Here is a 27,603-nt window from a genome sequence, read left to right on the forward strand (position 1 = left end):
AGATAAGAACATGAGGTACGGGTTAAGGAATTTTTCTATATTCTTACTAGCATACGTCAAAAGTATGTCAACCGCGCCTACACATATTGCTCGTAATATCTGGAATGATTTGTAAGTAAATTTGGCGTGAAATTTACAAATTTCCCAATACATCTAAATAACAACTTTTCGTGTTGTCCTATGCTACTTATGCACGGTAGAATTTACACATAAGCATTCGAGAACGCGCGAAAATTATACGATTGGCAAGTCCAGGAATTGTCGGAAACTTCAAAAATGTCAACATATTTTTAAACTTAATTTGTGAATTTATATAATATTGTTTATTTTTGATAAAATCGTGTAAAAAAAATTGTTGACACTTTTGATTATTTTTTCAACAACGGTCAGCAATTAAGGCGATTTAATTGAGCGCACGCAGCACCTCATTAACTAGAAAATCAAAAGATCGTCTGACAAGTATCCTATCGAGGAAACGACCGAGACAATTAAACAGTGGTGTTTCCTTCCCTCATAAATATTCTACGTTCCGGGCCAAAATATCATGATCGGTTGGACTTGGCGAATGGTAAAACGAGCTTCAATAACGCGTTTCAACTATGTCCCATAGTAGATTGTAAATAATTATTGCTAGCTTTTTAAAACAAGGTATTAGAACTTTTTAAACAAGGTGAGCACGATTGTGGTCAGTCGGGACCCGAATTTAGGCGGGATTAAGCAGTTACATCAAAAGGCCAGACTACCATGGTCTTCCGCAAATAGTACTTGAAGCGAAATACAACAACCGCTTATTAGTATCAGCCAAAATCGATTTTCCAACAATTAAATAAAGATCATGATTGATGTATATATCTGAGCTGAGCACAATGAATAATATATCTTTTTGTTAGATATAATCAACATGAAACTTTGATACCAAATTCATAGATGGGAATAGCGAAAACACGATTTTCTTATCAACGTACCTGTCCAAGATGAATTGTGATGTTAATTTTGTTGTATTCACTTCCTTGTGACAACGGAGGACTCTGCCACCATTTCTCAGTTCCATCGATTGCGTATTTGATGGGGTGAGATTTAGTGGGGTTTTGCATGTCGCATTCGTCACAGAACTGTCCCTGATATAGATTTCCATTGTATCCATATTCGTTTGGTCCGCCAGTTAGTTTGCAAAATACGTGGGGTTCGACTTCACCGCATGTCGCAGTCGATTCAATTTTCTTTCCTGTAAATGGAAAATAAGCGTGAAGTTGGATATCAATGTTGAAATTGGACAGCAGAATGAACACAAAATAGCTTTCTTCAGATTCAATATCCAAACGAACATAAAAGCCATAAACGTAAAGGCAAATAGCATGACATATAGGTAAACAAAAATTGACATTTCTGAACATACATATACAGTACATTAATTCGTTAAGTTTCTTCCACTGAGGAAAAGCTTTGTATTTGTTCGGGAAAAGCAAAACAATACTGTATGTATAGGGAAAAGAGCGATTTATCCATTTGAGAAGTCGACAACCCTTAGCCTTGTATCAAATTGTAAGTCATACCTGTAGCGATGTTAAAATATGGCGGAGTCAATACATTCGGTTCTTTTATCAATTGAGGCTGCCCGTAGCCCACGTCCAGATGTAGGGCGGTCAGTAGTAGGAGCACCGCCAATTTCAACATTGTGATGCTGCTATTCCAGACCGTTTTCTGCAAATCTATAATCGCTATCCTTCTCGAATCAAAAATAAAATATTGAATTAACTTAGCCTCGTGAAAAGCGGCTGTAAAATTAACAAGAATAATTTAAGTTTTAATTCTACTCAACAAGACGTCAAACACAGCTAGCTTATCCAACTTAGCGCACCTCATCGGCCGGCGGCAATTCTAGACTGAATAGGCGACAGCGATTTCCTCCGTCGGCAGTGAGCGAATAGTTCAGGTAACGCTTGGTTGGGCCTGAAAGCGATAGCGTTCTATTTCTAAATTTTGTCAACAGGTAATCTGAGCCTCAACAAGCAGACCATATCGTTTTCAGTCGCTTTACCAAGATATATTTAAATCTGTAACTCCAAAATGTACAGATGCTTGCTGCCTGACAGTGAGCATTCGAATAAATGTCATTTTCTTTTTCGAAACAACTAGTGATATATCATATCATCAGATACCAACAATAACACTTGAGATAGACTTGATTCTCATTTATTTTTCTACCGTACTCCCAAGTCTAATTCCCTTCAACAAGCACTAAACCATTGTTGTGTGGAATGAATGACATTCGTCAGAACCTGGGGTTTTTATCGGCCCGTTCTTTGGCTATTGTTAATAATCGCACCACTGCGTGAAAGCGCTAGACATTTGAATTAATGAATTGGTGTCAAACTATACGTCTTATAAAATAAACAGTGGGAAATCAAAGTCGCACAGACGTCATTGTGTAAACTAGGTCAAATCTCTATTAAAACTGCGATAAAAGAGGCCGAGAATCCTGCAGAGATTAAACAATTAATTCCTTTTGTTATAACTTTTTTTCTTTATGTATTATTGAGCCTTTGGAAACTGCGTGATACAAATTTTCGCCAACTATAATAATATGAATAAAAATATGACATATACTGTTAAAACGATTGAAATTTCGTCAAAATTTACGTCAATAATTTTTACATACAAATGAAAGAATATTAGAATGAATAAATTCATTTAACTTCTTTCGGAATAAAATCATCTTTTTAATAATTTTATTCCTTATTATTACGTCACAAACTGGCAAAATACATTGAATCACAATTCAATTTAATATGAATGGTCCATTGAACATAGATATAACATAAGTAACTTTCTGGTTCTAAGGATGCTAAAACAGGATGTACTAGATATCGTTCATTCAAAAGTACGTTGGTATGCTATTCATCAGACCAAGAAAGTATGTTTTCGATTGAATCCACATTTATATAAGTAAGTATTTGACGTAATTTATTAACGTAATTGACGAATACGTAAGTACTGATTTAACTGTTCCCACAGACATATGCTTTACTCTCGAATGTCTACTAAAAAAATCGAGTCTCGGCGGAGTATCCATCCACGATTTCGAATGATTTAGTTTTAGTTGTATATCGTCATAGCTCCATCAGAAAATAGTTTAAAACTCAATGAATTTTGTGATTATTTTACCAGTCTTATTTCGGTATTATGAATCGGGAAAAGTACCAAGGTTCCGTAAAGTTAAAGGAATGCTCACAAAACTCCCTTTCATTTTTTTTCTTATCTGTAATCGTGTCGTGATTACAAAAAATGTGGTTGCAGAAGGCTTAGATCCAATGCCCGAAGTTATGGAAAACCGGTTCATTATCGTCAAGACCCCAATAAATATCGGTGTATACTAGTCTACTTTTCATTTCAAAATAAGCTTTTGATGAAGGACAACATGATAGCATTTAAAATCATCCGACAATATAGTTAGAAAATTTTTAATAAATGCATGTGATTATAAAGTGACTAGAACGTTGTTCGTAATTTACTATACTTCAAACTATAATTCTCAGATTAGTTCATGTACGTCTGAAGAAAATAGTTATTATGGATACTGTGCTTAAAACGTTAAATCGTTATTTTTTACCCGTCTCAGTTTTTAACGCCGGGAATATATTAAAACGTTACATCCTACCACGAAATGAAGTTCCTGGAAAATCAGGCTATCATGCTTTCCTCGATAACTATTAATCTGTCGATAACATAATTGGTATTAAAATCCGAATCATGAGCTTACTGACAAAGTGATTTATCCGAGTAAAATTTCAGTTACCTTGTTCCGAGCTAGGCATAAGTGCACAATGTAAATCGTCGATATGCACATGCTTTTGGCATTGACAAAACAATTTACTGTCTTCCACAAGAAAACTTTTTGCTTGGGCCATATGCATTGAGAATGTATCCTACTTATTATACGAACTGTAACCATATGCCCAAATTTTCTCTTAGATGAGTTTGAAATTGTTTCCCCTTTCCTTTCAGAACAGAAGATCTAGAGGGCGCAGTCAATGAGTTACAATATGTTCCAGATTTTAACGAAACTCGTCAGTTGGAATCGGAAGTTTATGGTGAAAATTATGGACGAAAATATCCAACTTTTACCATTCGTGACATGAAGGTACAAGAACGTTGAAATTTGTTTACCATTTTTTTAAAAATACAAATTCTCTAAGTGGATAATTGCCAATACACGTTGGCAGATATGGGTGGATGATAGTTTTAAATCTGACTGAAAATTTTTACCGAATAATTTGGCAATACGATCGTTGTGGTGTACGCCTAAGTAACAGAAACAGAAATGAAATCAATACAGCAAAAAATATATCTCGCCAGTCCAATAAGATATAGAATTCGCAAGTCGCGAGTTTGCCTTAAAATTTGAGCAAGTCTATCTTGTTGTAGAACATGTTGGAGCGCCTAATCTAATCGCTCTGATTATAATTATATATCGCTGTGTGACTTCATGCAAACGTGTTTCGAGTTACTGATTGCATCGTAGTCGACGGCCATCTCAGTTTTCAATTAATATCCCTTTTAAACAAGATAAATCTAATCTGAATAGTGCTGATTAGAAAAGGAAAATGTTTATGAGGGAAGGTAAATTTGTTAGCTGGGCTTTGTATTATCGGGTTTAAGTATGAACTTTTGGTTGCAGAAATGCGAGTTATAATTCAGATTTGAGTTTGAAAATATGGTCTGGTAATCGACCAAGATATTATCTAAGATTATGACCCAATAATTGTTTTATGTATCGGTAATCTACACATTTTAGGCAGATACTTCCCCATATATTGTACTTTTCAAGCAGTTACTCAACGTATACATGCACACCTCGATATGTCGATCCGCTGCATCACGTAGTCGTAGTGTTTGCATCCATTAGAATGAGCGATATGGATAGCCGATCTTGCTCGTGTGAGAATCATATTATAGATATGACGGAAATATATGATATGGCGGATCTTATATGATATTTTCCTAATATTATATATATTTCCCCCAAGCAATTTTCTCTGGCCGACACCAGTACAATTCGACTTATCCGACATTTGTCCGAAATTAGAAGATCAAAACAATTATGACCTAATGTGTAGCCGCCAATGATTTGTTCTAAAATTTAATCAAAACAGTCTTATCATTGTTCAGGAGTATAAATTCTGGAAATTTGTTGCCGGAGACGATTGGCGAAAATGCTCTTCACTGCGGGTTACACCTGGTTCCTTACTTTCAAGTTTGATGGAAAGCTACAGGGATCTAGAAAAAGAAGGGAAGGTGATTTGCCTTCTGTATAGAGTAGGGACAAGCGTAATTTTATGACACAGCTCTGTCTGTGACTGTTAATTTTTTAAGAAATATAGTTTTGTCAAAAGAACAATAGACTTTGCTTTCATAAAATAAATATTCGTTCTTGTTGTTTTCCCTTTACATAGATCCACCGAAATATTTATAGTGAATGGCGAAATTATTATGGTTTTTATAGTATCCTGACCAGCTAATGCTGCTTGGTGTAGTAAGCCACAAAAATCGACTAGTCTGTTATCCGTCGTTAGAGGCGCTAAAGAACATTGGACGACAGTTTATTTCAATTTATTTTGTGATATATATAGATACTTCGATATACAACCGACGTCTATGAAAATGTTTTGACGTATAAACCACATGGCTGTATTAGGCCACCAACTTCATCAAATGCGTCAATAGCAAATTCAGTTTACACGGACAGCACCGAAAGTGACCCAAAAGGTAAGTTAGGGTGCGTAAATGTATAAAGAGGGAAAGAGTTACTAAACCCTACTATTAGATAAGTTGATGAGCATCTGTGATTATAAATTTAAAATCTTTTGTTATCAATAAAATACGTTCGTACGCGTATTAAATCTGAGTTTTTATGGAGTATTTAAAATTGAAGATACTTATTTTTCTTTATCTTATAGTACAATTTACTTTCAGACACTTCTGGCACGCATTTGGAGCTGACAAAAATTTCCTTCACTTATTATGGCGTTTCTATGTCTCACTTGAAAAAAATTCTCAGTGATGCAGGTATTAATGATGTCAGTGAAGAACAAATAGCAAATCAAAATCCATCTTTCAACTCGAATACAAAATCCCCTCGCAACGTTTCGTGTCTTGATGACCTAACTAGAGAAAATAATCCCTCGCTGATTGAGAGTTCCGTTCAATTGGAGCTAGGACCTGACTGGGATATAGAAGCATATGAATATCACGACATGACAGGGAGACAAAGAAAACTAGCGAAGAGGTAAAAATCTGACAAAGTTTGAGTGGTTGCACAGCACGCATAAATACAAACTTTTATTGTAAATGTATGTCATCTTTTTGTACCAGTAACTGTGTTGATGTTGATAAGTGTTTCAATTACTTTGCTACGTCTTGCATTTTGGTAATGTAAGTTTCAGCGCTGAGTTGCAAATAAATAACCAGAGATATCCTGATTTGCTAGGCAAATTGCTTCCAAAAACTTCGCATTATTGTTGACTTTAAAGGAGAAAGAAATGATTAATTCTATTTCAAATATATATGAATTGTGAGTCTGAATTATCGTTTCAGGAGATTTACACATGGTCAGGTATGCTGGATAGGAAAGCATGCTACACAAGCAAACGAGCATAAAACGCAAGAAAACACATTGCTTAATCCAGTGAACAGAAGACTGATGTTGGAAAAAATCAAAGAACAAAGAGCGAGATCAAAAAGACGAATTGAATTGTAAGTATAACTGTTTTATATCAATAGATATTTTGTCGGATTTTTTTTCATAAAGTTAAAAGCTCCACTAAGAGTCACAGGAGTGACCAACACTTATTCAGACACGGTACGGATTTTGCAAAAACTATATGTCGTACAGTCGTGGGCATTAGCGCAAGAATTTTTACCATTTAAAGCCAAGAAAAGCGCTTAGTCATAGCGAACTCTGCTTGAATTGAACCCGTTTGATCTGGGTTGGTTACTTATATTTGCTATGAATTGCATTCTCATAATGATTGGATTTATATATATATATATCGGATGAAATTAGCAAAGAAAACAAATTTATAACGATGTAAAAAGATGAATAAGTTTCAAATTAGATTTGAATTCTTTGTTGAATTTTCGTTCTTTATTACCTCAAATATTCGAATGCACAATATGATAGCATATATATGTGATATAAATGTCCTTTTCCAGACATGAAAACGTTAACAAAGCTTTGAAAGAGTCAAATGGGGCCTATGAAAAATGGTGGTTAGAACAAATTGGTGATCCTTTGATGTCTACTGATCCGACGTTTACTAAATCTCAACTGACGTTCTTTGGCAATAGCTGGATTGTTGATGGAAACTATAGTGCAAGCGACGAACCCATCCAACAAACAATAGCCACTCGAAATGGTAAACGAGAAATTCAGGCGCCTATTGTAAACACACCAGCGGCAGATGCATCTCGTCCGCCACTACTGGTTCCGAATTTACCTTCGGTTGATATCTGGAGGTGTGGATGTGACGTTTGTAATGGCAACTTGTTGAATTTTTCGGGTTCGATTGAAAATAGAGGTCAACTTGGCGGCGTGACTTCAAGAAGTCAAGGCCAAGGAGGGAGGATTCAAAGAAAAGTAACAGAAGAACATATTGACGTACAATGTGAAAAAGTAAGTGAGGATGTGATGAGAATGGAGGAAAACAGAAAAAGTGCGGAGAGAATAGAAAAGTGTGCTATATATTGGCAATAAATTTTGATCTATTTGATACTATTCTTTCACAGGTCGTCGAAGTAGTAACAGAGGAACATTCAAACAATGGTAATATAACATATATATTATGATTTGAGACATATATATGACTTTGTTAACATAATATTTATAAATAACCATGCAAAAACAAATGTGTTGCAGATAAAGATATCACCATTATTAAAAAACCTAAGAAAACACCCGCCACAAAGAAGAAAAAGGGGAAAAAATCAAAAAAGTGCGTATCATATTGATGACATATCATAACTTGTCCTACAGAAAAGGCAATGCGTAATATTTTTTTTTGTGAAACAGAAAAACTTCAGAAAAACCAAAACTCAATCCCCAAATTTGGTGGGAGACTGTTAGCACTTATACAACGCCCAAGTGGAAAACTTCGGAAGGTACAGTATGCATTTTATTTTTCGTGGGTCATAAAAGATTTTCTTAGTTACATTTAGTTATGTCTATTTCTATACAGTCTGCCCTCCCACCTCAACCCAATTATACCGAAATGGTTTTGCATTACATATTCTAGATCCGTATTGTGCAGCACGAATTCGATCGTCGAGTGTACCACTAAAACGTTATTGCAAAAATGATTTTATCGGCAAGACATGAGTAGTTTCAATTGTCATAACTAGTTTATGGTTTTCGAAGCAATAAGAGTGGATTACGAAAATAGTATATGTATAACACTAAAACACTGATTTTTACAGTATTTGTTGACAGTATTTTCACAGTAACTATTGTTGATTTAGATCCAGAGCAAGTAAACGCAAAGAAAAAGAAATCATCTAAATCTAAAAAGTCCCCAATGGCACAGAAACTCAACGTCAGTTACAGTTTTGATAAACTCCGACATAAAAAATCCTCTGTAGCTGTGAAACAGGTAAAAGCATTCGAATTAATTAACAACTAACTAGATTGTTAATTTAAAACGAATATGAGTAATTGACATTGATAAAGATCCAGCTTAAATAACCCAAAGCTACCATTCGATATAGAGAGAACATTTACGTCTGAAGGCAGTAATCACACCAGGGGTACACAAGAAAAAAGGCACTCTAACTATATCGGAATAGGAATATACTGTATATAACAATTTATTTACGAATACTTTATTGGTAAATTTGAAACCAGTTTCGAAAATTTATATTCGTAATTTATATGGATTTTATAATTTAGATTGATGGAACGGGAGACCGCATTCGTTTGTCTTCTAGGAAAGGCAGTACTGGAATGGAAAGTAGAAGCAATAAATCTGCCACCACTTCAACGCCAGTGAGTGAACCGAGTGATCATCTGAACATGTGTGCTCTCATGACACATCACATTATTTACAAACATACACCAGCGCAATGCACCCCGTATACAAAAATTAAGTTGCCAGCATTACGAAGTATGTGTCAACCATCATCTCCTAAACGAACTGCTACGTTTTCTCCTGATGTGCAAATCGCAATCGAAAAGGGAAAACAAACTGAAATGTCGTCTGCTGCACCACCGGATAAAAACTTGCCTGCTCTCGTGGAAACTCCACTCACAACGTCACGGAAAGACGAAGTGTGGCCGGAGAATTTCAAGTTTGGTTCACTTGATGCTTATTCGCAAAAGCCGGCGTCAAACATTTTCTCAGATGATATTTATGGAGACTCTTGTCGTGCTTGGGCTGCTTCAGATAAAACAACTCTACCGTCGGTTGCAAGTTTAAAACGTCGAGATGATTGTTATTTTCTTCATCATGTCCCAAAAAACTTTTCTCAACTTTGCTTTGCTGGATTATCCAAATTTATCATTAGATTCGAAACTGTGATGACTACAACCGGATATCAAAGAGTTGAGAGTCTTACAATAAATCGAACTCCCTTTTGCTCATATGCCACTCGAAAAAGAGAATCTAATACAAAGATTTGCAAGTGATCGTACTATTAAGGCTAATATTAAAGAGCCGTTCTACTTATTTCGTATTATATATTTTCTATTTTATTTTGACTATTTTGAACTGTCTGAACAATAAAATTACATTACTTGGCCCATTCCACGCCAGTACGTATCTGAGTATTATATTTGCAGCTGGGGTGTTGTAATGCGAATCACATAAGCAAACAATGTGGTTTGTTGTCCTTGAAAAAATATCGTTTATTTTTATGGTAACCTCGATGATGGCTAATCATTAACTCCATAGTCGAGTCGCACGTTCCGATGTATAAACCCTCCAGGGAACAGTCCGTAGCCTGCTTTGCAGTATTCGAGATAAACCTTTTCCAGAAAAAGTGCCGATATCTTACTTTAACATCAAGGCATTAACGCAGATGAATAAGGCTTTTGTTAAGTTATAATCTGAAAAAGAATTGCAACGATGGCTCCCCAAATTAAGGTAAGCTGAACTTAACAAGTGGCGTACCCAGGATTTGAAATTAATATAAAATTGTGGCGTCATAATATTTTACGCGAGTAAAATCTACTGTTATGTTATATATATATTAGTTCTCTGGAAATTTCGTTATTGCGTGTTAAAAATTTATTTCGAAAAACAAATTATGACGTCACAACTAATTTTTTTTTTAAATCAGAGTAATCTTGCAAAATTGCCTTTATAAGCAAGCATATAAATGGCCTATCACAAAGCCTATTAACATTCCCAACGCAATTGCAGCTTCACAGCTTGGACGTACGTTAGTTTATTTTGACGGGTAACTTTGACAATTTGAGGCTGTTTTCAATTCAAATAATTCCAGTTTTATATATACCAAATAACAAACCATTGCCAAGTTTATGTTTGTTACAGGTGTCCTTTCTCGTTTATACCGTTTTACGACTGATCTGCATGTACATCGTATCTGTGACAATCATTCAAGGAACAAAAAGTATTATTGAATGGTAACGCTATTTCATTAAAATATGTTCTAGTCCAACTTGAAACCAAGTCTCCAAGTTATAAATAACAACAAATGTTCGAAGAGTAAGCAAAAACAAGCGCTGATCGACCCTGTTAGCCACATAGACCAATATGGATCCTAATTCTAATTAAGTTATGCCGAATGTTCGGTTTCGTTCAAAGTTTAATATGATATAATTAATTTTGAAATCCGACATCACCAATGTTTTGAAATATTATACGAGTATTTAAAGATCACTGCAGAAATGGCCTGGTGTTAATATAAAATGAACGGTCCAATTTAAATGTGGATTATACTTCAGGCAGGTAGATCGAACTGGGGGCAAATCGGAATATATGTGGCGAAATATGTGGAAAAGAGTCGTTGAATTCTTTGGAGAAAACCATTTTATGATTTTCGTAGCAGGTGAAGTATTTAATTGTCATTCACCAATAAGTATTGCGTGAATGATAACGAACAGAAATGACAACTATCGCCTTTGTGATTGACGTATTCTCACACCCGCTTTTCGTTCTACTATTCTGGTCAGAAGCATCTTTGCTCCTAGTAATCAATTGGAGCTGGGAATCTCCGCCAATATGCGGTCCGATGACTCTTCAATATAATCTCTAGTAATTACGGTGCATATCTATAGTAAGATATTTTATAATTTGGTAAAATCACACGGTACTCGACGACAATAAAAGTAGTTCCGTAAATGATATTCCAACTCTTTTTAATTGCATATTAGAACCTCGGGTGTCGCTGCTCGATAACCAGCTTTGGTTCCCCGCAGCTTCCTTTGCCCAGTAAAACTATGTAATTAAATCGTTTTTGAAAATTGTATAATGTATAATTGTATAAGATTGTTTTTTATTGGTTGGAAAAAGCTCTATTGTAGAAAGCCCCGCCAAAAAAATACCCCCCGCTCAGATTGAAAAAAAATGTAATTATTTTATTACTTAGGGTGATTTCTAGGAATGCAGATCGCACTAAAAATTTAAATTTTCATCAACTCATTCGTAACCCGAACCCTGAGTGGATAATTACTAATTTGTTATTTTAAATCATGGCGGGAGTGTTTTCACAAATCTCACATTTTTGCATTAGTGGCGGGGCCTCGTACAAAAGATCCGGGGAAATAATCTTGACTTGATTGTATATATCATTATCAATCTTGGTAGGGTAAAGAATGTGTATATATAGCTATAAGACATAGAGATGTAAGATTTTGTTTTTGTTCTGCCAGGTACATATGGTTATTCCGCCACCGTCTTTTGGTTGTATCATAGCATTTACCTGTATATGGATATGACAGAAAAACCAGCGTTTTTGAGAAAATACAAAATTCAGGAAGGAAAAAATTCACCGGTAACAATATTTGAATTATAAGGTCGAATTGTTGCTTCGAAGTGTTGAAACATCTAACATTTAAACTTTTAATTATTGTCTCCCAGCTCACACCCGCCCAACTGAAAAAAGCTCTGAGTGTCATTCTCCCGAGTCAGATGTATGCTATTATGGTAACCACAATGTTTTATCCTATACAAAAATGGAGAGGAATGCCGTATCTTGACCCTGAGCTGCCATCTGTACCGCGTCTTGTATGGGATGTCCTTATAATAGCGATTCTGCAAGGCGGGATGTTCTACTATAGCCATCGGTACGTCACTCACTATTTCTTTTCTACCAATCAGTAAAATATGGTTATTGATGGTATATGACTCGAATTTTTTTTATAGATATAAAAAATTTCATATTAACTTCATCTGTGGTAACAATTTGACATTTTGATGGAGATTCTACAATTTTTATTCATGACAATCGAGAGTTGTCCATGGGAATCCGGAAACGTCCCATGGGATGGGATGGGACAGTACACATTTGTTTTTCCCATGGGACCTGTGGGACACGAAAACCGTATAATTTTTGGGGAAATTATGGTAAAACCTTTCATTGTAGAATTCGTGTCCATATATATCAGCATAGCTCTCTTGTTAGTTATAAAGAGCAAAAATATATTCAGCATTAACAATGTACTTTGTGAAGGGGCTGATGGACAAATGTATAATAGTTATGAATATAAAGTTAACAAAGTCCGTAAATTTTGTTGTTTTGCATGTATCTTCGTACATATAGTCCTATTTAGTAGACGCTAAATCTAAATTTACTAATTTTTATTAAATTGTATTCCAGTGGGAATCCCATGGGATGGGATGGGACAGGCATACTTGCAATGGAATGGGACAGAAAAATATGTCCCATGCACAAGCCTGCGACAATCACAACAAATTTGTCTAGACTTTCACAAAAAATAACGTTAACTATATGACGTTATATTTACCTTCAATTATCATCAGTTCTATTCCCATTTTCACGAATAGCCAATAGTAGATAACAGGAATAAAATTTCTAGATTACTCCACCATCCTGTATTATACAAACGATTCCACAAGATTCATCATGAATGGACAGCTCCAGTGAGCATAACTTCGGTGTACGCGCATCCAGTCGAAGCAATAGTAAGTTGACAACATAATATGTTTTTGCAAAGCCACCAACATCACATTGCTGTTCAGAACATCCGTCAACTCTCGGAGAATACTCATAAACTTCACAATATTTTCTGTTTTAAAATACCACGAAATAGAATTTTGCATATGTTGGTCTGTGTGCGAATCCATTGTGTTCCAGGATTTGAATTTCATTTTCTTAGAATAGGCTACCTCAAATCAAGCAAAAACTTTTTGAAGAAACGTCCAGAAAGTTGTTGTCTTACAATTTTTGAAATGTTTTATAGATATCCAACTACATTCCACTTGTTCTGGCTTCGGCAATAGTTGGATGCCATGTCTTCACGACGTGGGTCTGGCTGACTGTCGCGATTATTCAAACAGCAAACGATCATAGTGGATACCATTTTCCTTTTTCTCTGTCGCCAGAATTCCACGACTATCATCATTTAAAGTGAGTAACAAAGTTGAATACTGCATATACCATGCAAGGTTGTAGTAACTTCCTAAGTTATACATCTAGTTTTAATATGTATCCTTCAGCCATATTTGAATAAACGTTATAACACCCATTTTCTTATTCACAGTGCTTTCAGCATATGCCTATTTATTTTTCAATCCATGAACCAATTACCCCCACATTTCTTTCTACTTTTATTGAAAAAAGGTTACAACTGAAATCAAAAATTTATAACTTTTTTGGCAGGTTTAACCAGTGTTTTGGTGTGTTTGGTATACTGGATCATATTCACGGCACCGACAGTCAGTTTCAGGAATCAGTACAAAACAAACGACATCATATGTTTTTCAGTCTGGTACCAATTTCAAAAAGCATTCCATTTCCACCGAAGTCAGAAGAAAGGCCTAAAGCCGCATGAAAATTGCACCATAATCATTGTAGCCTACATATCTGTAAATTGCAAATAATAGGAAGACGTTTTGAGTATCGTTATATACTCTTTTTCAATCTAAATGTCTATAATATATATAAAATTCTCGCCGAGTCAAAAAGCACAAAAGATGCGAAAAAACTTTCCATAAAATCGTTTTCCATATATGTGTTTTCTGAGCAATTATTATTCTATTTTGTTTTTTTCCTCTTCTATAATTTTACGTTTGTTATTATCAATATTTAGTTTGATTGGACCATTTCAGGTCCAAGATACTGCTTTTATTGGGATTGCTTGATATTTTTAGTTCCAATACCTGCAAGAAGTCAATAGATCTAAAACATTGCGTTTCTGGGCTAGCCTGTCTTGGGGAATATTAGTTGGAGTTGGAGAGGCAGAACAGACTGACAGCCGACGCTAAGACAGTTAGATTATTTTACGTTGTTTTATATCTTTAGATAAAACTTTCTTCAAGCGAATGTGGATATTTTTCAAAGAGAGATAATGCTAGGATATTAACTCTATAGCTCATGGCAGATATGTATAAAGCCAATCAATAAGAATATATAGACCTACATTCTGGATGAGCTGATGTATGACTTTTCTGCATATGCGACAAGGAGGCGTTTTCGGGGCGTCGCACAGGAGGGCGGGGCTAACGTGATCTGCGTTTTCATTTGTTAGATACAATTCGATTCTATACTCTGATTGGCTAACAATATATACACAAACCTTTGTTGACCTTTGGAATTCTGAATTTGGAAATCCATTCAGCGCCTGTTTGTCTGTTGTGGCGTAATTTCGGGCTCAAATTTATGCTTTTTGCCTTATTATGGAGCAGCCCATAGAACCTAAATATACAGGTTTACCTCGAAGGTACGAAGAGACGAAACCTGCGCTGGATCAAGTTTTCACCCACTCAAGTATCCTTCGAATAGGCGAGAAAATTTTAGAAAAATTTCAACAGAATTCGAGCAACGATAAAGAAGTTGCTGTAAAACAGTGTGAAAGCACAGTTTGGAAAGATGCGGAGGAATATAAAAATGAATGTGTCAGAGAGGCGTTGGAGTTAGCGAGCAACAAAGAAGCTTATTGCTTAAAAGAATTGGAAAAATCGCATGTGAAACATGTTAAATCAGAAATCGCTAGGATTGAAGAATTGATGAGACAAAAATGCATCGAGGAAAGGTTTGACGAAAGGCGGGAAGGGGAAAGACGCATGCAGCTAATGGCTGATGAATTGAAACGGAAATATGAGCTTGAAAAAATGGCAGAAGTTAAAGCAGCACGCATTGAAGAGCAGGCCATAGCAGAAAATGCAGCACAAGAAATGACACGTCGTCACGATAAAGCTATGAACCTTTATGGGAATGAAATGCAAGAAGCAAAAAGATTGGAAATAGCAGCATTACGATATGAACTTGAAGATATTCGACTTGAACATGTCCAAGAAGCACGAGAAGAGGAACAAGCTGCTGCTAAGCTCAGATTGCATGAGGCAAGTTTAATACACAATGATGAAGTACAAGATTTGCAAGCAACTATCCGACAACTTCTAAATGAAAAACATGATTTGGAAGCGGGTCTTGCATCCATGACAAACCAACGAGACAATTACATAGAAAAGCACACCGAGTTAAGAAGGGAATTTACATCGTTTATTGAAAGATGCAGATCAGATTTTGGACCTGGACAAGCTGACTTTTTACTTCCACCAAATTGAGCTGAAATTAATTTTTTTTTCTTTATTATAGGTTGAAATTGATCCAATACTTTAAGAATTTTGTGATATGTCAAGTGTTATAATTTTTATAAGTGATTGATTGCTAATCAATACGGTCTGAAACTGATACTTAGTATTTAATTAGAAATTAAATCATAAGCTGGACTTTGACCTGTGTAAGAAAACAAAATTTGACCTTTTATAGGCATTTGAAACTAAATTTCTGAAATTTCAAGTCACTCTGAAATTATGAATCATTGACATAAGTGTTACAAAGCCATTGTATTAGCTGTTATGAATATAATATGCGTTTTGTGTTATTTCAATGAATACTTTTGATAAGCAGTGTAGTAGGGTTCATTTTGCTGCGAAAAAAATGACTTGTAAATAATATATATTGCATCTTATTCATTTTTTGTTGGACTTTGCTTTACCCCTCATTTAACTAGTAATAATTGCAAAGAATGTTGTGAAAACTACAGTACCGTAATCAACATAAACGTCATATAACACTTGAGAGAGTAAATAGAAAAGCAATGCTTATTATTATTCAATTCCAACTTAAATGAATTTTTTGGATGTCTGTTTCTCCACTTCTATTGATGATATTTTATTTATCAGTGATCAAAATTTTATATTCATATAGAATTTGTGATATTTTATTTGTATTCACCAAAGAATTTTTTGCCATAATTTCAATATGTTTTGCACTTAAATTACTGTCCAATAGCACTTATAATATCGCCACCACTGTGCACTTTTTGTCTTGTACAGTAATTTTTTTGAACTAACAGAATCTTCAAACTTCATTATTTGTACTTCAATAGCATTTGAGGATTTTACGTTTATTCTACTACTGCAAATTTTCTAGACAAAATGTTTTATGGTAGTTTTGACTCCATTTTTGTGTTATATGAAAAATTTATATTGTGACTTAAAACGTATATATTTTTTCTTAGTTTAATAGGGCATTGTACTATATTGTAAAATTGTCCTTGAATTTGGTTTGGATTCGAAGCAGTTTATTTTGATTTGAAGAATATTCAACAATAACGAATAAGATGGAAAATTTGGTGATGCTTAAAAAACGTCAGGTTGTATTGTACAGCATTGTCGGACCATCACTCACTTTACTCCTGGGTGTCATTATCGGAATTATCATAAATCCTTCGGAATTCAAGCTAGAATATGATGATAGTGCTGATTTTAACAATAAAGTAACAAAAATGTTATTCAACGAAATGAAAGCGGAAAATATCAAGGATAATTTGAGATATTTTGCAAGCAATACGCATATAGCTGGTTCAATTCAAGAAGAAGAAGTTCTGGTTGATCATATTGTTAATAAATGGCAAAAACAATTGGATAAAGTTGAAGTGTATCCTTATGAAGTTATGTTGTCTATGCCTAATGCATCAGATCCGAACTATGTTGGAATTTTAGATACAAATGGAAAGCTTTATGCCAAATCAACTTCCTATGAATGTAAAGGGAAAAATTGTGAAAATGTTGTGTCAAATTTCAATGCATATGGAAAAGCTGGGCATGTTGAAGGAGATATGGTTTTTGTTAATTATGGTGCAAATGAGGATTTTGATGAACTTCGTAAGTTTGGTTTAGATTCAAGGGGTAAAATTTGCATTGTGAAATATGGCAAAATGTTTCGAGGGCAAAAATGTCTAAATGCGGAAAATAATGGTTGCATAGGTTTAATAATTTATACTGATCCTGCTGATTATGCGGACTTTGAAAATACAAAAGATGTCTATCCCGATTCATTATTTATGCCACCCACTGGAGTGCAAAAGGGATCTTTATGGCGTATTGATGGAGATCCACTCACTCAGTTCTACCCTGCTATTCACAGCTCTTATAGAGATAATGAAAATGACGTCTCTTTACCAGCAATCCCAGTTCATCCCATAAGCTACTCTGATGCTGAGATATTACTGTCAAAGCTTGGTGGGCCAGTAGCACCTAAGTCATGGCGAGGCAAGTTGTCTTTGACTTATAAACTAGGAGGGTCACTGGATTCTAAATATATTGGGCATAAATTTGTCCTTCATGTTGCCAATTATCGACCAATCAAAATGGTTCGTAATGTTATTGGATTTATGTATGGAAGTATTGAGCCTGATAGATATGTTATATTGGGAAACCATCGGGATGCTTGGGACTTTGGAGCTGTTGATCCGTCAAGCGCAACAGCTATTATGATGGAACTTGCAAGAACAATGGGACATTTATCAAAAAATGGTCTATGGAGACCTCGAAGAACAGTTATATTTTGTAGCTGGGCCGCTGAGGAATTTGGCCTTATTGGCTCAACTGAATGGGTTGAACAATTGGAAAAAATTTTACTATTTCGAGCAGTTTCCTATTTCAATGTTGATATGGCAGTACATGGTAATGGTATGCTCTATGCTAGCAGTACTCCAATTTTACAAAATGCTTTGTTTGAAGCAGCAAAAAAGATTTCTAACCCTGATCCCAAGGAAATAAATTTGGGTAGACATACTGTGTTTGACAGTTGGTATCATAAAAATCCAGACAGTAAAATGCCGAATATTCCTAAAGTAGAATCACTCGGCTCTGGTAGTGACTTTTTAATGTTTCTACAAAGAGTTGGAGTGTCTTCGTTAGACTTTCGATACGCTCCGGATTTGGGTGCTAAAAATTTATCATTTTATCCTATTTATCATTCTGCATTTGAAAATATTCACTATTTTGAAACCTTTCTTGATCCTGAGTACAAATTTAGTTTGGCGATCGGAAAATTGTGGATTGAAGTAACTAGAATGTTTGCAGATGAAATAATATTGCCGTTCAGTCCTATTGATTATGCAGATTCAGTACAATCTATGATCAATTCAATGGTTGAATGTTATGACAAAGATTTCAGAGCTCATGATATACATCTTAATGATTTGTTGTCAGCTATGCAAACTTTTCAAAACAAAGTTTTGGAACTAGAAAATATGATTTCTAATGCGGATAAGAAGAATGAAATTGTGGTCCGCATGCTAAATGATAAGTTGATGCATTTTGAGCGCATGTTCCTCGACTATTCAGGGCTGTTTGATCGACCATATTATCGACACCTTCTGTTTGCTCCTAACACTGAGCATTATTATTCTTCCTCCGAACTTCCTGCTATTGTTTCCGCTATTTATAAAGCAAATTCAACGGGGAATTGGGAGGAGGTATCAAAGCAACTATCTTTTCTAACTTCTAATCTTCTATCAGCTGCACTCACCATTTCTGACATGTTTTAAAATTTTTATTTACGTTTGTTACAAATTTTCTTTTCTAATATAAAGTACGAAAATTTTGTTTTTGCTAAAAAAATTCTCCAATTGTTTCTAGCACAAAATTTTTTATATGTAGAAAACTAGAAATTCATATGTCAAATATTTCACTACTATTTTTCATTTACAATTTCTAGAAAAATATATTGATTTATATTTAGATGGATTTCTTTATCATATATGGGCTATATACAATTTGTGACAAAAATTCTGTTGTGTGGCAATTCATAACATAGGCTTTTCAAAGCTTTTTATCTGTCATCTTTATCAAAGATTGGATTTTCTTTTGTCTTTGCCCCATCTTTTTGTTAGGATGTAACACGATCTTCACATATTTACAGTAGTCTTTTTATTACTTAAGCTTAAGCCTGCTGAAGACAAAAGATAATATTATACATAGTCTGCTTTAGGTTACCTCATCATTTTGTACTTAGTTAATTTTGTACCAATCAATTTTTGTGCATTTAAAATGCGTAAGCCTAATCGCCAACTTTGTGTTCTATGAAATATTTGCTATTGATCAAATTAAATATTGCAATCCCATGAAACTTTAGTTAGCTTACCATTGATTATATTTTCTTTATGTTATAAATTTTTTGTCTATTGCGTGCCAACTTATTGACTTTTATTGATTTTTCATAAAAAATGAGAGCTTGCAATATGAGAACATAAATCAGGGATATCCAAAATGAGTGAATGTCAATATACAATGATTTTTGTGAATTTCACTGTTGAACATGACACAATCTTGAGCTGATTTGGGCAAACTACGTCCCGCGGGCCAAATCCGGTCCGCTGGGTAATTCAATCTGGCCCGTCTAGTGCTGCCACAACCAAACTAAAACCAAATTTTGATGTTTCAGCTAAAAATTACTCAAGGAATTTGTTAAGATTGTGATTAAATTTAGTTTTGGCACAAGACTTATTGTTTTCCACTTTTACTTTTGTAACACTGTAAATATTGTTCATAAAATGTAACTTTTAATGTCACACTCACATGGCCCGCCAAACTAGGTGGGCAGAATTTTTGGCCCCTGGTCCGAAAACCTTGCTCACCCCTGATCTAGAGCATATTTGAAAATATTTCAGAATTTGTGGTTTCGATTGGTAAATTATTTAATTTTGACACTGTGACAAGCGCTTTACATTAACAAGCTTAGCTAGAATGAAATATGCAAGAAATTCACTGTTAACTCAAACCCCCTCGGGAATAAGTTGAATGTCATGCTCATGCCGATAAAAGACTTGCGAATAACCTGACATGCTAAAAGGTGCATATAGATTTCGATGCTGTTGCAGATATGATAGCAATTATTGCTAATATTTAGAGCACCATGAAAATTTTAGAATAATAATTATCATACTTCTAATATTGTGTCCTGTCATCGCGTTGCCTTGTTTTTTGTTTGAAGTAATGTTACTTGCAAATACACTTCATATCGTAGAAGAAAACAGCTATAACCACCTATTTCAAAATTTAGAAGAAAGTGGAATTTCACTCACCTGTTAGCAGAAGCAATCATTTTTTTGACTTTTATTTTGACATATCTCCTGTTGGAGTGCAATCATCAATTTTACCATAATTTTTGAACAGAAATTTTAGCTAATAATTACATCTGAACTATTGCATTAGAAACAGCTGGAAAAGTCATGCCGCTAAAGGAAAATATAAAAATGAAGGCAAGTAATGAACTAATTCTATCAAAAATTCTATTGTAACATACTTAGCAACATTCTTAGCTTATGTTTTGGAAATGGCCTGTATTGTTTCATTTTTGTATATTATATACTTGAGTTGACAAAAGGGAATTTTTTCATTTAGCTATATTTTTGAGTGAGATCAACAATTGGCAGAATACAAGTCTGAAACTAATAACCAGTTAACTATTCTCATACTGAACATGGGCTGATGATTTGGCGCGAATGCGTAGTTAGGTATATGAATAAGTTGTCTTATCAGCTTACATTTTATCTGATTGTACCCGAATTTACTATTCCAGTTGGCCCTCGTTTAGTTATTATTTCTGAAACTTCATAGAATGATTACCAGTTTTCAATTACTTTCATTCAAAAGTGTAACGTAATAAACAGATTGTGAACATTGGGACCGTGTCTCAATGAGAATGTTGTACCAGAATGTCTTCATTAGAACATAAACACTATATCAATACAAAAATAATTTATTCGCCTACTAATTTTGGCACACACTCATCTTTATCAATCTGAACAAATCCAAGAAATGAAACCTTTGCTTGATTTTCTGCATTGATTGGTTGCGAAAGGGAGTGGGGCTGATGGCAAGGTCATTAAATACGTTGCACATTATTTGCTCACTTTGATTAAAATTAGGTCAATCTGGTCACAAGGTACAAAGGTGGTTCCACCCACTCGAAACCTCATCTGTCATTTGTTGTTGTCATTATTTACTTTATGCAATCATTTTATCAAATTATGAGTTGATTTGATGCCAGTTCTTTGTTGGCACGTAGATAGTTGTATTTTTTATATAAGGCGATGATATACAGAAATATCACGTCAAAATAAGCAAGCTTATGTCAGGTACAGTCCAAAGATGAGTATTGTTAACATTCAATAAGGCAATTAGTCATTTATTGGTCCTCTTCCCATTCAGGTTTACAACTTCGTCACAAGCTTGAGGACAGCAGCTTTTGTCATGAGTTCCGCTGTGATCATATTTGCTGCTGTGAGAAACTCATTAACATGGTAAGATACCTTATGATAATTATCAAATTTAAAAAAAAAATTGTGAGTGGTCATTTCTGTGTGGGCTGTTTCTCTGTGACGTACTTTGAAGATGTTGTGGTTGTTTGACTGCATAGTTGTAGTATATTTTGGTCACTATGGTTAAAACCTTCATAATGAATACTTTTGTTGTAAGGCATATGCAACATATATGGGGAGCTTCTCACGATTTCTGGCAAAATTTATGGAGAAATATATTATATTGGACTGGAGAAAATGAATTTATGGTGTATGTTATTGGTGAGTGAAATTTAAATTTGTAATAGTCTCATTCATTATTTCTATTCATTATTGAAGAGTTTTCTGCAAAATAAAATTCCTAAAAATCCAGTTATAAGTTCATATTTAATTTTTTTTTATGGACTCAAATTCAGTCGTAAGTTGATATAAATGTTATAAACTCATGGATAGTGTATTTGCTTCAGTCAGTAAAAAATCGCATACAAAATTATGAGAAACAATTGAAAGCACAGTTTTACTGGGTAAGGGATGCAGCTGGTTATCAAGAAGCCACCATCACAAGTTTCCAATAATTAGCCTTTATCAGTCTGAAATTTGAGTTCTCAGAGTATTGTTATTATTGGTGAATAACGCTATGTCGAGATTACCAACCAACATAGCCCGCTTTATGAATGTGTTGCCCTATGGATGGATTGTATTTTTACATTTTGGAGTTTTTTCTAGGACCTACAATTGTAGCTTTCATTCCTTACTGGATTTTCAATCTCCTGTTGATTGCGATGGATATGACTGGGAAGCCAGCTTGTCTTTATCAATACAAAATACAAGCAGATAAGAACAAGAAGGTGCTTCTATTGTTATTATTTTTTGCTGCGGTCTGAGGCCAGGCTAAGATTTAGAGTGTATAGTGATATATTATATATCCTTTCATGGCAATAAAATTTAGACACAGTGTCATAAAAAATTCAGCACTCCAGAAGTGTGTGTACCAATATGGAAGTAACTAATTTTGTTCGCCTACTTTACATCATGTAGTGTAAAGAGACTGAAGCCTATGGGCAGGGGTATATTCACTTGGCTAACACAGATGGTCCCCGAACTAAATGAGGAAATTCAGAATCAAATTCGGCCTAACATTACCCTAGTATACATACTATGGGAGTGTCAAAAATTCCTATATAAGATTTCTTGTTACTCAACGGCTCACACTGTGACAAAATGACACTATAACACAAAGTGAAATCACATGTTCTATCTTCAGTTTTATTACTTCTGAATAAAGGATCCAAAATATTTTGTAAACATATTTTTACCACCCTTTCCTAGGAATAACAATATATTATGATTTAAGTCAAGCTAGCTAACATGTTTTTTGCAACATAACTTGTGCTCGCCGTTTTATATTCATATAAAAATTGATGATAAAAATTTTCTCAATTGAAATATTATTTTCTAGGTTACATGGCCACAAGTTAAGCATACCGTGCTTATTGTTTTGAGGAATCAGTTTATCAACATGTTGGCTACCTGGTGTTTTTTACCTTTGTACAAATGGAGAGGTCTGATGACACATGGACCTGAACTCCCAACTTTTCAATGGGTTCTTATCGAACTGACGGTTTTTGTTTTCTTGGAAGAATTACTGTTCTACTATTCCCATAGGTTTGTATGGAATATTACCTACTATGTGTTGAAAAGTTGGATTTAGTTGACATTTTGATATATTATGCTAGGACAGTGTTTTTCAAACTTTTTTATCACAACCGACTTGACACGGGCGACTTCTTTGCGAGCCCTGGAACTAAAATAAAATTTTAAGCAGAATTTAGTAATACAAAGAATACTAAAATATGATAATTAAATTGGCGTTACCTTTAATGAGACTGAAGTGCTTGCATATTCTTGCAGAAGAGATCAAATCTTAGCTCTAGTTCGGTGATGTTGAGTTTCAGTACTGGTTTCAAATTTTTCACATCTGATTGGTATTTTGTTTTACCAGAGGGCAGTGGCGAAAAATATTCTAGTGCGACCCCCATCGAGCCTTTCTATGACCCACCCTGGGGAGTCGGCGCCCTAGTTTGAAGGCCCTGTGCGAAAGGATTTTTTGGCATATTTTAAGATAGATTAAATGGAAGTCTAAGTTCACTACTAAGTTCATTTCATTCTGGTGCAGGGGTTTTCTTTTTATTGCAGACTGTTACACCATCCTTTAGTGTACAAACACATACATAAGATTCATCATGAATGGACAGCACCAATTAGTATCACATCTTTGTACTGTCATCCACTTGAAAGTATAGTAAGTCCCTTTAAGTTTAAATCTATGTTATTAGATATTAACAGAGTTATATTGATATGTAAATGATTTACCTCAATATATTGTGAACTGTATATGTCACTGGATGGAAAGTCTCAATTAGTTGCGACTTGTGATATGACTGGTTATTTGCTCTTGTGAACTCTATCTACCAGTATAGCACATCTAATCAGTCTATGCACTGAAACAATGTTTACAATCAGCACAAATGGGAATAGGGCTAGACATGGCGCATAGACTGTACTGTATCATGGAGTTCATCTTTGTGCCTGAAGACTAAATTGCCTTGATTGCGATTTACCCAGCTACTTGCAAACTGCTATAATACCGGGCTATACAAACCAGTTACAAACACGCCACACATACCAGATTCAAAATTATACGTCCCATGATGACCGACCATGATTGTGTTGATCATTATTTGCTTGTTCCTATCCAGTTTCGTTATAAAAAAACAATCATTTTTATCAAGTTTTCAAATACTGTTCCTGTGATGTGTGGACCACTGCTGTATGGAAGTCACATAGCAACTGCTTATTTATGGGTTTTGATAGCAAATCTCAACACGACAAATGCCCATAGTGGATATCATTTTCCATTTTTTCCGTCCAATGAAGCTCATGATTACCATCACCTCAAGTAAGTATTTAATTTTATCTGAATATAAAAGTTACCCAAGTCTTTTAGCTATCCTGTGTAATTAGTTTCGTAACCTCATTACAAGGTATAATCATAAACAGAAGATTCAACATTTTCATTTTTCTCTTATTTTTTTTGATAGCTACCACTACCAGTAATATTTGTGTCCAAACCAAACCTCATAATTCACTGCCTAGGTTAATAAGAGTGTTTTCAGAGTAGGCAAGGCAGTACATGGAAGGGTATTCCATAACACTCAATTGACTCTCTCACTTGGCTGCCCTCTCTCGATTATATTTTATGATCATTGTTTTTTCTCCACTGCAGTAGTATTCGGAAACAAATCATCATCTATCTCATTTTCAATTTAGATTCAATGAGATGTATGGAGTGTTGGGAATATTAGATCGTCTTCACAACACTGATGCCAAGTTCCGCAGCATTAAGCAATACGAACGTCATCAGACATACTTCAGCTTGACGCCGATTAGTACACTCATACCAGATCCGCCCAGGAATACAAAGCAAGTACACTGTGGACCAGGTAGCTCAAAGCAAGATTGAAATTGGGACTTGTTTTGTAGATTTTCGTGTTGAAAATGTTTGCTAGGTCCAGGGTGTTTTTTGTTCATTGAGATAAATTATGTAAAATATTCTGGACTGAATATCTTTATACTTGCCACATTATTTTCTTATTATGTATATCAAATATGAGTACTTCGGCTATCATGTCTCGTACATATTAATCACCAAACCATTCACCTCTTCGTTATATTTTTCCACATGATTTAGACTTAAGAGTTTGAATCATCACTCAATACTATGATTTGATAGCTGAATTCTATATTTTCTAATTTATATTTTGAGCTCATCTAAATTAAAATCTTGAGCATTTATACTGTTGGATTCACAATAGGTGTAATATATTCCATTTAAACAGAAAATATTTTTCCACAACTCGTGAGTTATGTCTTTAAGTTTTGTGCATTTGCAATTGAATTTAAGTTTGGTAAATTATAATATATTGCATAAAACAATTCTAGAATAAGAGATTTTTGTTATCGATATAACAACTGAATAATCCTTTAAACAGATAAGCAGAAAGTTCTGGGAAACAAATATTTTAAAGTTATATACATATCATGGTACAGTCTTTGAACTGTTCCACATTGGAAAATTTAAAACTTGAAATATGTAAAAATAATGTACAATTCATTGCATCTATATGTTTGTAATCGATAAACTTGAAACATATATTTAAATTTAAAACTTGAAGTTCCACCATATTATGAGATTATATTTTTTGATCCATATTTTGTATTTAGATGGAGAATAATACTCTCCCCAATACCCAACCCCCTCACTAATACTACTTTAATTCGTACTTCTAGCGGTACTTCACATGTTGATTAGTTGTTTCATTCACCTTTTCAAATATTATCAGATTCTCCTTATTGATAATTCATTTCATCTGTTTCATTTTACTGAGACATTTTTTGCTCTCGGTTTTCACACCCCGAAGGCGATGGGTACTGGAAATGTTGTTAAACGAGAGCTATTCAGTGCCGTTTTAATCACCCGGCCGTCGCATCTGAATAGTTTTTTTTACTCATAAATTATAATCTTCACGATTTTCATTCAGGTTAGTTTATCAGCATACTTTTAATAAAAATGTGTATGGAAGGTTGCACCATAAGGACCATGTTGTTTATGTTGTACGATGTTAAGTAGTCTTCAATGTATATTCAGTTATAGTATTTAATTCAAAGCAGATCATCGTTCATTTATATTTTCTTTGACATATTATGCATGGTGTTATAAACACGTTTCAAGTAGAAAATTTATGAAGCGATTTAATGAGTTGAGCAATTGTCGGAGATATGTCGGGGTTTTGTATTTTTGCTCGGCACGGGGGAAGCGAAAAGACACCTAAAGTTTCTTTATCCCACATTTTTTAAGTTGAATTTGCAGTAATGTTTGTAATCCGCAGGCCATCATAGTCCGGCAGAATCGGGCCTTAACATTGTTTTGGGACATAAAGTTATTTTTTTATTTTTCAGATATAATGTATATGACATATATAATGATACCCAGGTGGGTGTGGAGTATATAATGTTGAGCAATTTTTTTTAAGTGGTTTTAAAGTATTCGGTCCAAGATGACGCACATCCTGAACCCTAACCTGGTAAACATACAATGTTCAGGTTGTGCGCCATCTTGGTACGAATACTTCAGGAGCGCCTTTTTGTTAAAAACAATTATTTCATAACTGCATGGTTTAGTTTTGCATACATAGTAACATTGAATCTCCTTACAATGTCAGAAATTCAATTTTAGTAGAATAAATGGTAGTTTATTTCACTAATACAAGCCAAGATCCATCGACAGCATCTAGCCACTTTCTATTGCGCTCTTCAAACTACATTTGCGTTGCCGCGCGCATTTCGTTTTCCTAGTTTAAGCTTAGGGACTTGAGAAATATTTTATTAGTTGGATTGGAATATTTGACCTCGTCTCTCACTCCGAACAAAGTCATGTAAAACCATCCACTGGTATCTAAAGATGTGTAACGTGTTTTCTTTTGGAAGAACCGCAACCTTTCAGTGCTGCATTGACTTTGGCAAAATTGCGAAACTGAGATGTGCACCTGTTATGCCAACATAGTTGAGTCAAACGTTTTGAATACTAGTAAATCACACACATTTTCTTGCGTGCTCTGGTTGTACGTAGTAACGCGCACATTTTTGCGCACATGCATCAAATTCCACTTGATTATTGAGCTATAGGTTTTTGACGAGCTTTTGTGTATGATTTCATTCCATAGAATTTGTCTGCTGTTCTAAAGAATACTAGT

At 34.6% G+C, this 27,603-nt stretch overlaps 5 protein-coding genes across 11 annotated transcripts in view; 4 read left to right on the forward strand and 1 right to left on the reverse strand.

Moving 5' to 3' along the window:
• The window catches only part of LOC120340896 (laminin subunit alpha-5-like), a 28,168-nt gene extending 26,374 nt beyond the window's left edge, over positions 1–1,794 (reverse strand). For all 6 annotated transcript variants that reach the window (XM_039409287.2, XM_039409289.2, XM_039409292.2 and 3 more), the window contains exons 1-2: positions 1,554–1,794; positions 966–1,225 (exon numbers count right to left, since the gene is read on the reverse strand). In XM_039409287.2, coding sequence (XP_039265221.2) covers positions 966–1,225; positions 1,554–1,674 — 381 coding nt within the window. In that variant the 5' untranslated portion in view covers positions 1,675–1,794. The remainder of the gene's footprint in view (positions 1–965; positions 1,226–1,553) is intronic.
• An 819-nt stretch (positions 1,795–2,613) lies between these two features.
• LOC120341501 (uncharacterized) lies at positions 2,614–9,791 on the forward strand. The gene is made up of 12 exons (XM_039410026.2): positions 2,614–2,946; positions 4,006–4,141; positions 5,170–5,295; positions 5,631–5,766; positions 5,974–6,286; positions 6,595–6,753; positions 7,213–7,672; positions 7,786–7,822; positions 7,916–7,991; positions 8,069–8,157; positions 8,515–8,645; positions 8,942–9,791. Exons 1-12 carry the CDS (start codon positions 2,843–2,845, stop codon positions 9,674–9,676), a joined length of 2,502 nt encoding a protein of 833 aa, XP_039265960.2. The 5' UTR covers positions 2,614–2,842; the 3' UTR covers positions 9,677–9,791.
• Positions 9,792–10,017: 226 nt separating this feature from the next.
• Positions 10,018–14,365, forward strand: LOC120341504 (fatty acid hydroxylase domain-containing protein 2-like). The gene is made up of 8 exons (XM_039410029.2): positions 10,018–10,133; positions 10,545–10,636; positions 10,958–11,061; positions 11,885–12,006; positions 12,093–12,298; positions 13,052–13,157; positions 13,436–13,602; positions 13,855–14,365. Exons 1-8 carry the CDS (start codon positions 10,116–10,118, stop codon positions 14,024–14,026), a joined length of 987 nt encoding a protein of 328 aa, XP_039265963.2. The 5' UTR covers positions 10,018–10,115; the 3' UTR covers positions 14,027–14,365.
• A 234-nt stretch (positions 14,366–14,599) lies between these two features.
• On the forward strand, positions 14,600–16,728 carry LOC120341506 (uncharacterized protein C6orf163 homolog). The gene has a single exon (XM_039410031.2). It carries the CDS (start codon positions 14,871–14,873, stop codon positions 15,759–15,761), a length of 891 nt encoding a protein of 296 aa, XP_039265965.2. The 5' UTR covers positions 14,600–14,870; the 3' UTR covers positions 15,762–16,728.
• A 90-nt stretch (positions 16,729–16,818) lies between these two features.
• Positions 16,819–26,624, forward strand: LOC120341503 (fatty acid hydroxylase domain-containing protein 2-like). 2 transcript variants are annotated; one of them, XM_039410028.2, is made up of 8 exons: positions 19,056–20,749; positions 21,702–21,793; positions 21,969–22,072; positions 22,517–22,638; positions 23,250–23,455; positions 23,987–24,092; positions 24,583–24,749; positions 25,121–26,624. In XM_039410028.2, exons 1-8 carry the CDS (start codon positions 20,720–20,722, stop codon positions 25,311–25,313), a joined length of 1,020 nt encoding a protein of 339 aa, XP_039265962.2. In that variant the 5' UTR covers positions 19,056–20,719; the 3' UTR covers positions 25,314–26,624. The 2 variants fall into 2 exon arrangements, 1 of the variants encoding a protein (XP_039265962.2); XR_013480262.1 differs by lacking the exons at positions 22,517–22,638; positions 23,250–23,455; positions 23,987–24,092; positions 24,583–24,749; positions 25,121–26,624 and having other exon boundaries at positions 16,819–20,749; positions 21,969–22,013.
• The last annotated feature ends 979 nt before the right edge of the window (positions 26,625–27,603 follow it).

This window comes from Styela clava, chromosome 14, assembly GCF_964204865.1.
Source record: "Styela clava chromosome 14, kaStyClav1.hap1.2, whole genome shotgun sequence".
Lineage (NCBI taxonomy): Eukaryota > Metazoa > Chordata > Ascidiacea > Stolidobranchia > Styelidae > Styela > Styela clava.